The sequence below is a fragment of the Salvia hispanica genome, chromosome 6, assembly GCF_023119035.1.
Source record: "Salvia hispanica cultivar TCC Black 2014 chromosome 6, UniMelb_Shisp_WGS_1.0, whole genome shotgun sequence".
NCBI lineage: Eukaryota > Viridiplantae > Streptophyta > Magnoliopsida > Lamiales > Lamiaceae > Salvia > Salvia hispanica.
Window position 1 is genome coordinate 28,561,494 of NC_062970.1, and position 12,069 is coordinate 28,573,562.

General features: G+C 36.8%; 1 protein-coding gene across 2 annotated transcripts; it reads left to right on the forward strand.

Annotated features, from left to right (window-relative positions):
- Positions 1 to 1,384: 1,384 nt before the first annotated feature.
- Positions 1,385 to 7,990, forward strand: LOC125195657 (ubiquitin carboxyl-terminal hydrolase 23-like). Of its 2 annotated transcripts, XM_048093800.1 has the most exons (10): positions 1,385 to 1,873; positions 2,720 to 2,834; positions 2,977 to 3,087; positions 3,998 to 4,170; positions 4,271 to 4,597; positions 4,981 to 5,106; positions 5,262 to 5,882; positions 5,990 to 7,019; positions 7,110 to 7,203; positions 7,414 to 7,990. In XM_048093800.1, exons 1-10 carry the CDS (start codon positions 1,592 to 1,594, stop codon positions 7,571 to 7,573), a joined length of 3,039 nt encoding a protein of 1,012 aa, XP_047949757.1. In that variant the 5' UTR covers positions 1,385 to 1,591; the 3' UTR covers positions 7,574 to 7,990. The 2 variants fall into 2 exon arrangements, with proteins under 2 accessions (XP_047949757.1, XP_047949758.1); XM_048093801.1 differs by lacking the exon at positions 1,385 to 1,873 and having other exon boundaries at positions 2,798 to 2,834; positions 2,977 to 3,183; positions 4,077 to 4,170.
- Positions 7,991 to 12,069: the final 4,079 nt, after the last annotated feature.

Consider the following 12,069-nt stretch of genomic DNA (forward strand, 5'->3'; position numbering starts at 1 on the left):
CAAAAAAGGGTATGGGACTTGACAAATAACAGCTCAAATTATCAATACACACTTTAGACTCAACAACCGAAAGATATAAGTCCAGAATGAACACAACCATAGTTACTATCTGAGAAATTACTCAGACATATCGCAGAACAAATCCAAAAAAATGCATTATCAACACTGCAGAGCCACAATCTGCACCCCTAATCATTCACACAATCTCCCAAAGTTACAATATGATTCATTGTGTTGCAAATGGAGTTAAAGCTGCTAGAGAAATCAAGACAAACCATAGGCACAAAAGCAACAATATAAACAGAGATCAAATACTTAAATTTACGGTTTCAATTCATAAAATTCTCAATTAAACAACAAGATATAGGCAAATACATCCGTTCAATTCCAGTGACAGAGTGCGAAACAAACCTCGGTATACTTGAACTGTTGCTCGACCTTCTTAATAACGCTTCCTCATTCCAAGCACTTGAAAGTGCCCTGGAGGAGTTCGGGTCGGACCTCGCTGGTGCATGTGACGACGCCGCTGACGGCCACGTGCTTGACGATCTTGGCGGTGGCCAATTCCCTGAGCTTCTTCACCAAGGGGAGGTTGTAGAAGGCGAAATTGATGTCCTTGTTCGGATTGTCGTCGGCGATGACGGTAGGGCGGAGCTCCATGATGAAACCCTTGCAGGCGCTCTTGAGGTAGGGCTCGAAGCGCATCGCAGTGGATGAACAATCAGACCAATTCCTTAAACTTTCACAACACAGATAAACAAATAAAATTAATAAAAACTGCAACAACAAACAAAACACATTATTGAACATCAAATCTGGAGGATAATTTTGCGATTAGGGCTAGGAAATTGGGGGATAATTTTAGGCGTCAAAGCCACCGACGTACCTATATCAGAATGTTCAGATCGACGGTACCATTGGGTATTTTTGGAGTGGATGCGCTGCGGAACTGTGTTGCAGTTAGAGAAATGGGAAGGCGAATTCGGAAACAAGATTTATCACAAAAATCGGAATGTTCAGATCGGCAGTAGCATTGGGTGTTTTTGGGGTGGATGTGCGGCGAAGCTGTGATTGCAGTTGGAGAATTGGGAGGGCAATTTCGGGAAATTTCTCACAAAAGGAGGAAACTTTATATCACAAAATTCCCGTGATAGTGTTTTCACTCAAACTCAAAAAATTATCTCACTTCCCTGGAAACCCGGAAACCCGACCATTTTCTACTGGACCGGCCGATAATGGAATGAGCTACCAAACATTGTAGAAGAATGATGAACAGTACCTTTTTTGACTTTTTCACACTTTTTAAGAGCTACCAATCAAGCCCTTAGTAGAAGTAGTATATATATATATGCTCAATTAAGTTACACCACACCATCTACTCCGCTAGTATGTAGGGTTTATAACTTTATAAGTCGACGCCGACGTTTTTCTCAATATCTCTCATTGTTTCGCATGAAATTTAAATCCAATCACATAATTTTATTTTTATTTTTTTAGGTGCTTTTGATCAAAACAGATTGTAACTTTTTAGATTTTAGATTTTTTTTTGAGCTGTGTTCGTCAGAGAGAGGGAGGGGTTTTGGATTTATATATGACGGCGACGGAGACGATGATCAGGTCGAACGGGGCGGCCCCCCACGAACCGGAATCCGACTCAGCGCTGTTTCATAGGAGTATTGATTTCCATCAGGCGAGGAAGCATTACAATGGGTTTGGAAACGAAAGCTGCAGTGATTTTAAGCTGGTGACGCTGAACCCTACATCCGGAGGGCTCAAGTCTTGCGGTTTGGAAAAGATAACCGAAAAATCATCGGAATTTTCTGAGGCTGGGTTGGATCCTGAGCTCAGTTTCGAGATTACGTTCCGCAGAATTGTGAGTTTCTTAATAATGTGCTTCAAATATTTATACTCGCTATTTAAAATTTTCTGGTTGTCTATATTGTGCAATGTGGTTTATAGTGATATTTAAAATTTTAGAAGAATTTTCATAAGATAGAAACCTAATTACAGTAGTTCTTGTTTCACGTGAGTGGAAAGTTCATAATTTGGTACCAATTGGAGAAAGGAAATTGTACATGTCACCAATCTGCTATGTTTGCCCTGAATTTATCTTTTCATTGTTGCATGGAATCGACTGCAACTTTTCCTCCCAGCACACCATGCTTGTGTCTGCTTCTGGTTATTTTCTTTTAAGAATGCATTTTATCTTCAGATCATTGCTGAAAGTATAAAATGAGCAATGCTTCAAAGGTTACTTTAAATGGATTCTTCCTGTAATGTAGCAGACCAGCAGTCATGCGTAGTAATGCTCCTACCGGCTTCACTTTTCAGGGAGTGGGAGAATGCCATTGCCAACCCTAATGCACTTATATCATGGGCTCCCATTTTGCTTCTTTAAATTTCTGATGACTTTCAAAGGCTGTCCCTTGACATCTGTAGTAATGCTCCTACCGGCTCTGATTAAAAATTCTCCTAAACATGACTGCCCCTCTAAAATGTAATGATTAAAATTAAGTTCCTAAAGGAGGAGCTTAAGTCCAAAAAGTAATAAAAGGAACGAGGTCCCTGCTTCACCTACCTAGTTTCACTTGTCTATTGATGAGGCTGTTAGGGGTTTTGTTATTTACTGCACTTTGAGTCCTATCTATTGTGATCTACAGTTTTGAATTCTTCTTTATGGATTCACATAGCATGTAAAAGGTTCAAACTTCAATTTCAGGGTGCAGGTTTGCGTAACCTCGGAAACACTTGTTTCCTTAATTCAGTACTGCAATGTCTGACCTATACTGCACCATTAGCCGCCTATCTTCAAAGTGGGAAGCATCAAAATTCTTGTGAGTCTTCCTCATTTTATCAATTATCTATCACATTAGTTTCCTATAATCCTATCTGAAAAAAATGACCGGGCAGATATTTTTTGTAACTCATTTTCTAATACTCGTATTTGTTTATTCTGACCTTCTATAATTTATGAAGGTCGTACTGCGGGGTTCTGTGCGTTGTGTGCTATCCAGAAACATGTTAGCCGAGCTCTGCAGTCAAGTGGGAGAATTCTAGAGCCCAAGGATCTTGTTTCGAACTTAAGATGTATCCTATCAATGAGATGTGCTTTGCATTGCATTCGATTCAGATTGAAAGTTGCAATCACTCTACCAACCCTTGCTATGAATCTATTCTGTCTCCGTAAATTCTCTGTTCACTAATTATATGCTTACCAATGTTATTACTATTATTCTAAAACTTATCTAATGAAAATTCATTGATTGTTTAATTTGCTTTTTGACCATGAAGGATGCTGTACTGGCTTCTCTCTGTTACTGATCCAAGTTAAGCACATACGTTTGCTTCTTTGCTCTACTGTACTACAACTTATCTCCCTCTGTTAGCCTACTCCAATAAGTTCATGACCCTATAATCTAGCATACATGTATAGGCATATCATTTTTAAAAACTTTTGCCAGGTCCTACTGATGATGTTGCTCACTTCATATTCTTAAAGTATTTAATGTGAAAGTAGTCGTTTAGAGTCTCCTAGCATCGCATAACCTGATAGGAGTAAAGGCTAGAGTCTGACGAACAAGAACAAATCTCTAAGATTTAAAGAACAGAAACTATAGAAACTGGTTTCTGACACAACTGGAATTAATCGAACTGACGGAATACAAAGAAAATAATCCTCACGAATGAGGCCAATCCTCATGCAGGAGGCCACGGTAAAAACCGCCCAAATATTGATCTCTCCAAAGATGATTTTATCGTTGTGGAGACTTGATATTTATAGGCTTACAAGTGAGAAAATATAGCAACAAATCTAATCCTAATTTAAATAGTAACCTAATCCTAATTAATAAATCCTAACAAACTTAATTTAAATAATAATAATAAATCCTAACTAAACTTAACTAAGTATGCATATCCTATAGGCATATCTGTATCATAACCATACACATTGTTGCCTCTTTCCTTCTTAAGTTTGAGTCCTTAATAAAAATATTAGGCATATCTCGGAGTTTTCGAAACGCCAGGCAAGAAGATGCCCATGAGTATATGGTGAATTTGCTTGAATCAATGCACAGGTGCTGCTTACCCTCTGGAGTGCCAAGTGAATCTCCTAGTGCGTATGAGAAAAGCTTAGTCCACAAGATATTTGGTGGCCAATTGCGTAGTCAGGTACTTTTGTGGCTGATGCATTATTTTCTTGTTGTACTGAAGTTGAGGCTCTCAGTCTTTTTTGTTTTCGCTTCTGTGCTAATACGTTGTCATTTCCCAGGTGAAATGCATGCAGTGCTCCCACTGCTCAAACAAATTTGATCCATTCTTGGATCTAAGTCTAGAAATACATAAATCAGACTCATTGTATAAAGCACTTGATCATTTCACCAGCAGAGAACTGTTAGATGGAGGTGCTAGGGAATATCAGTGTGATCAATGTAAGGAGAAAGTAAAGGCTTCCAAGCAACTAACAGTTCAAAAGGCACCCCAAGTACTTGCTGTTCACCTGAAGCGTTTTAGTTCATATGCTCCTGGCCAAAAAGTTGATAAAAGAGTTGCTTTTGAACCTACCTTGGACTTAAAACCTTTCGTCTCTGACCCCTATGTAAGTTCTACTCTTATTTTTTTTATGATGTTCTCCGCCAATTTGATATCTTAATCTTTTTGTTCATCTATTGCTCCTATTACCGTGTTCCTGCTCATCCTCCTGTCTGGGTCTTTTCTTCCTTGTAGTGCCTCAGTTCTATATAGCTGTTTATTCATTGCTGTCCGCGTTACTCACCTCTCCCCTCTCCAATTATGTTTGTTCTCTATTAAATTCCTTCAATTTGTTATTTTCGTCATATTTTCTCACAAGATTTGTGATCTAGGGCAAATCTTTTTAAAATAGTTCTTTTGAGATTACCACTGGTGTAACTTGCCACCGTGGACATCCTGTTCTATGTGCATGCATTCTGATATTATGTTTTTTTTATGTAACAACTTCAGGATGGGGATCTAAAATACACTCTGTATGGAGTTCTTGTTCATTATGGTTGGAGCACTCATTCTGGCCATTATTACTGCTTTGTTCGCACATCAAGTGGCATGTGGTATTCCCTTGATGACAATCAGGTATGAGAAGATGGCTGTTGATGTGGGGATTTTTAGCAATTCTAGTAAGTTCTTCAGTTAAAATGCCTGTGCCCCTCTTCCATTTCTATTTGCAATCTTATTTCAGTTGTGGGTTGAGACTTAATTCCGGGTACCATCATTCTGACATTTAATAGGTTGTCCAAGTTAATGAGAGGAAAGTTCTGGAACAGAAGGCCTATATGCTTTTCTATGTTCGTGATAGGAAAGACATTGGTAGAAAGAATCATGTTAATACCTTTCAGCAAGATAAAGATAACATGGTGATGAATGCTATTGGAAATGTAGCATATTCAAATTTGAACATGGAATTGAAAGAGAAAATCCAAATTGGCTCAAATGAGAGAGAGTTAAATGGCTCGTCAGCTTTATCCGGGAGGATAGCACCAGCGACAGATCTACCTAATGGCAAGTTGACAGTGGAGCCTTTAGACCTTGCGATAAATGCCAAGTGTGCATCAATGAAGCCACCAACAAAGTCTCAGCTGAAGGAAGATTCTCCAGTGGAATTAAATTCAAGCGTTAATGGTTCTGGTGATGCTTCAAGTGGAGGTTATGTTGCAACCTGCCACAACATCTTGAGTGTTGTAGAAGAGCATAGTACAAGTTCTATTGTATTATCTGTTGCCATGCCGGCAGACTGCAAGGATAACAACAAGGTAAAACCTAGCGAATCAGCTCAGAAGGCACTGGACAGCGCTGTGCTCAGCAGATTATCTGGAGATCAATGCAAAATGGATGCCCCCGTTTCTGAAACGGTATTTTGCTCGTATATAGTCTGTTAGGCTAATGGCATTATTTTAAATAAATACAGTTTCTTTTTGCATTTTTTGCTTTCTCTCATTGCTTCTTTTCATCCACTCAGAATGCTAGCACCAAAAGTTTGCCCATGGGAGCAAATGACGAACCAGAGAAAAACATTTGTGATGGGCGGGCACCTGTCTCTTCTTGCATTGATGCTTCCTCCATGAAGGCCGTAGGTCCAAATACTGATATAACTGTTGAAAATGGGCAAAGACTGGATGTGCAGTCCAAGGTATCAAACTTACCCGCAGCCACCACAGAACCTGGCTCCTATTGTATTGAAGCTTCCACCATGAAGGCTGATGGTCCAAATACTGATGCAACTGTTGAAAATGGGCAAAGACTGGATGTGCAGTCCAAGTTATCAAACTTACCTGCAGCCACCACAGAGCCTGTCTCCTCTTGCATTGAAGCTTCCACAATGAAGGCTGTTGGTCCAACTACTGATGTAACTGTTGCAAATGGGCAAAGAATGGATGTGCAATCCAAGTTATCAAACTTACCTTCAGCCACCACAGAGCCTGTCAGACTCAGGATAACTAAGAAGAAAAGCCAGGATCTTAAAGTAAAATGGAAGCTCATGAAGTATCAGGCAGTTGCCACATCACTCAGCTCAAACATTGTATTAGGTGTGGGCCTCTGCTTAAAAAATAAAAAGCACAAGAAGCACAAGAAGAAACTGAAGAAAACGCATAGTTCTATACTGAAGAAGTCTCCTGGTCTGAAGGTTATCTTGATTGAGAATGCCTTACCATCAAAGGTGGGGCAACCTGCGTCAGTAGAAGCAATTCCTCCTGCTGTTGACCAATCTACCTGCTCTCGTACAAAAAAAGGCAAACGTGTTTCAGATGGGCAAAACCACAACCCAAGCATACAAAACACTATTAGTGATAGTAGCATATTAAGTGCTGCTATTGATAAGGATTTCAGAGAGAGAATTCTTCTCGATGGATTCACAGTTTCTGCTGGAAAGCAGCTTGATACAAGGCACTCTACTGCTCAAGGAACTGGGATATCTCAAGAGCACCAAAGAGAATTGAGGCAAAATGATATCATGAACATGCTTACCAGGGGCTTAGATGAGACAACCGGTAAAGAACAGTTTTTGTGATTTTTTACGAACTAACAATAATCTCTATTTATTTTCATTTGTTTTCTTAAGTCTGTGAGCCTGATTGCAGTTGGTCGCTGGAACAATAATGGTGCTGCACTATCTACTAAATCTAAAACAAGAGCACCTGGGACTGTGCAGATCGGTTATATTGGGGATGAATGGTAAGCAATCTCACACTTACCGAGAGCTTTTGTAGACAAAAGATCAACTGTTAGATCATCTTGAAATTCTTGTTTAAGCCTGCCCATCGCTTCAATACAATAAATTTTCCTTATAAATATGACAACCATTTTAGCATCTTCCATGGAAGATGAAGTTTATTCAGTTCTTAAGCACACTTATGTAATGGTTGCAACATCCCTCATTGACAGGGATGAGGAGTATGACAGAGGAAAGAGAAAGAAGATAAGGGTTCCTGCTGTTAGCTTTGATGGACCAAATTTGTTCCAAGAAATTGCAGACAAAAGATTGAAAACAAAGAGATCGAAGCTGGAGAGATCCAGAGATGGGAACCAGCCATTTAGGATATGATGATAATTGGGAGAGGGAGGCGGGGATGTCTTGACATTCCATGGAAGATAAGCTTACATTTACTGTGTAGTCCTAATGCAGCTATCGTGATTTTTGCTGTTGAGGTGGTGTCACAAGGCTTCCAAAGACCAGAATTCTGCAATTTTTCCTTGTTTTCTATTCATAAGAACGAACTTCTGGTGATGTATTCATTTCCTGCTTTCAGCTTCATTTTGAGAAGAAGCTGGAAGGAGGGTAGGTAGGGTATATAGGTGAGGGTGAGGGTTAGGGTGAGGGTGAGAGAGTGAAATTGTATAAGCCGTGTCCTTACAATTGCATAATGTTCAACTGACTCCCTCAAACTGTCAAACTGTCCATCTTTGTACAAAGATACAATTGCATGAATTGATTTATCTCCAAACGCTGCACTTCAAATTACCGAACAAATACTAGTATATAGTTTAGCTAAAGAAAAGTCCAATAGTCCAATTTGGATTCTGATATTGATTCACTTGACTCAGAACTACTATATGTTCAAATATTGTATTTTGCCTAACCTCAGTTCGAGACCTATCCGGACGGTTTGGATCTCCTGCGGTGCATTCAGCCATAACAGGGATGTTACATACACACTACTAGTATATTGATAAATATTAGAGTGAACAACATAAATGACACATGATCTTTCACTTTTGCACATAAATGGTACCTGAACTTTATTTTATATTGCTTTTGGTACCTATAAATCACATTTTTGGTACCTGATGCAATTTTCTTTCCAAAATGCCCTCTAAACAAAAATTCCCTCTATCTCGTAAAACTTGAGACAAAACTTTTGGGCACGGAGGTTAAGAATTTATATTAAATAAATAGGAGAAATGAAAAAAGTAGGAAATATAAGAGAGAGTAAAGTAAATGATGAAATAAAAAAAGTGATTAGATGTTTTGTCTTTTGTTAAAAAAGGAAATAACTCAACTTTGTTGGGACGGACTAAAAAGGAATACGACGCAACTTTTTTTGGGATGGAGGGAGTACATTTTCTCATTTATGTCATAAAGGATATTTTAGATATACATAAAATTAGTACCAAAAGTGATATTGTAATATCTTCTCTCATTCTCCTCACTCTTTATACAATTACTATTAATCAATATTAATATTATTATTTTGATGTTATAAATTAATAATTAATTTATTTTAATATCATTCAAATATAGTTAATTACAATTATAGTTATAATTATATTTAATTATTATAAAAATATTATTATTATAATACTAAAAACTAGTAATTAATAAATAAATATAGTATAATTATATAAATTGTGAATCATATAATATTATGTAATAATAATTGTGAATTGTATTCATAATGATATAAAGAGTTGAATATTTTTAGTTAGGTGTTTCAATCTTAAAATGAGTATAAAGTAATTTAATAAAAAATATTCAATTGATTTAATTATTTTAAATAATTAATTTAATTAGACATTTTGTTCTTGATTTATATTATGAATGCAATTGATGTATGTATAAAAAACTAAAAGGAAAGAAGAAAAAGAAGATAAAAGAAAAAAGAAAGAGGAAGAAATATAAACTAAGGAGAAAAAAAGAGAGAAGAAAGAAAGATAAAATACTAAAAAAAAGAAGAAAATGAAGAAAAAAAAATTAAGAAGAAACTAAAAAAGAAATAAGAAAGGAAGAAAAAATAATCACATATTTTGTACTCTTTAATTGACATTTCCAAAAATATCCTCTACAAAAAAATTACATGTTTGGTACCTGGGGTTATTTTTGTCACAAGGTACCAAAAACGATATAAAATAAAGATCAGGTGTTATTTATGTGCGAAAGTGAAAAATCAGGTACCATTTATGTAGTTCACTCTAAATATTAATGTTGTAACAACACTCGTCTGAATGCACAACATGGTATCCAAACCCCCAGATGAAAGTCTCTCTAACTCAATACTTCTAGGTTGATTTTTTTTGTCAAAAGGACCAAATTTAGGCATACCTTTGGAACTAGTGCCTAAACTAAACTTTGCAAGCAAACTCCGCTCTATTGAAGATGACCAACTTTTATTTGTGATTTGTTCCATTTAAGGTTACTCATTACCAAAAATAAAAATATCTTTATTTCTACTTTATTCATTCTCGCATTTTATTCTTTCCACTTAACACAAAATAAAACTACATGAAATGTCATGCCGTTCAAGGAAGGAATCATTTCTAGAATATGGAATGCAAGAAAGGGATGGCTCACATGATGATCACACCTTTCTACCTGAAGTGAGAACCTCGACAACTCTAGGATAAACACCTAGAAAAAGTGTGTCCAGAAGTGTACTAGTAGTAGAGATCCCACAAGTAGTGGTTTTAGCTATAGTTAATCGTTGATCACCATTGATAAAGCGCTGTCCACATAAATATCATATCTTGCTAAAATAGAGATGTATGCAAAATGAAAATAGATAACGGTATTATGTTGAGAGAAAAGACTAAAACTAAAAAAAAAATTAAAAAGAAGAAAAATTATTATTTTTTATAAAAAAACAATAATAAATTATGTAAATAAAACTTAAAAAAGTAAAGCTTCCCCACCAACGACAATAAATACTTGTTGTGATTTTTAAGGTATAAATATGCAACACAGGTTCACGTAAGCAAGTTATAATTATCACAAAAATACTATAGTTTCTTTGTCGTAACTAAGTTGACTTGAGTCATATTACTTTTTAGTAACGTATGTCTCAACTAAGTTAAGTCATTTTTTTTAGCTTAAAACAAAATATTTAATCACTCTTACTTTATTTCTTCTTTTACTTTACTTTCTCTTATCTCTCCTACTTTATTCTTTATTATATTTTAGTTTATCTTTATTTAACTTATTTCACACAATGTAGTTGGGACTGGAGAGTATTATTTGTAAGAGAACAATGCCAAAATGCAATAAGCAATTAAATAAAAAAATCTAGTCCCTCCATCCCATAAAGATATTAGCATTTCCAACAGTACCATAAAAATATGAATATTTCTATTTATGGAAAATAGTGACCAACTAATTATCTATCTATATATATATATATATAGGGGAGCATTAAGGTCCTATTACCCCCTAAGTGTCTTTCCTCTTCTTAATATCAACCATTAGATTGATGGAATGGATGGAGTAGATTAAAAGTGACAATCTGATCCCGTATTGCATTATTTGTCCATTTTCGTGCATTAAAAGGGTAAAGAAGTAAAACAACATAATACATAATCGGTTTCAAAACGGCAAGTCCGAAATTAACGCGGCATTTTCATCGACCTCTCAACTCCCTTCTGTCTCACTCCATCCCATCAACACTATTTCTGAAATATTCTCTCCTAAATCCACAAAACCCTAGCCGCCGATCGGTGAATTAGAATCAAGTTCTACGAACGCCGGCCGCCTCGAACGCTCCGTTGGTGCACCATTCCCGCCGTGGAATCTACGTCGCTGGACGATTCCCTACTTGAAATCACTACGCGCTCTTCGTCGTCGGAAGTCGAAACATCTCCTCCCAAAATCGAGGTTTGGTTCTGTTTTTTTTTTGTTTGGTAGGCACAAACAGTCCTAAACATCGATTGAAGTCACAAACACTCTGAAACATCGATTCTTAGTTTATAAACGAAATAATGCACAAAATTCTTTGGCTCGATCTTGTTGGGAAAGTTGAAATTGCGGTTGGTAAGGATAGGGTTTTGTTCATCTTTGATATAACAATTACTTCTCTGCTTTGGATCTGGGTTTTGCCGTAGGTGTAATGCAAAAAAGACGTTGTTGTTTTGTTGGAGACGTTGGTATTGTGAGCATTCCATTTATTGTATTCTTGTTTTTTCGGGCATTTTTGTACATTTTTCAGCATTTTTTGGGTGAAACCGCACGGAGTTAAGGGTGAAAACTCACCGATTTTTCCCTATCGTCGCGCAGATATACAATGACTAAAAGACAACGCCTTTACAAAAGCCAGCCAGAACAGAATGAAGGTTATGGGAAAGTTGAAATTGCGGTTGGTAAGGATAGGGTTTTGTTCATCTTTGATATAACAATTACTTCTCTGCTTTGGATCTGGGTTTTGCCGTAGGTGTAATGCAAAAAAGACGTTGTTGTTTTGTTGGAGACGTTGGTATTGTGAGCATTCCATTTATTGTATTCTTGTTTTTTCGGGCATTTTTGTACATTTTTCAGCATTTTTTGGGTGAAACCGCACGGAGTTAAGGGTGAAAACTCACCGATTTTTCCCTATCGTCGCGCAGATATACAATGACTAAAAGACAACGCCTTTACAAAAGCCAGCCAGAACAGAATGAAGGTTATGCATCATTCCATCATTTTTGTGGATTATTATTCATGTGTGTGCATTACATCTTGAGTTCTGTCCATTACAAAATAAAAGGCTTGCAATACTTACTTAAACGCATAGAGTAGATGCAATTTATGTTCTGTGGTAATGTGGCATGTAGTTGTTGGATGCATCCCTTTTGCATTGG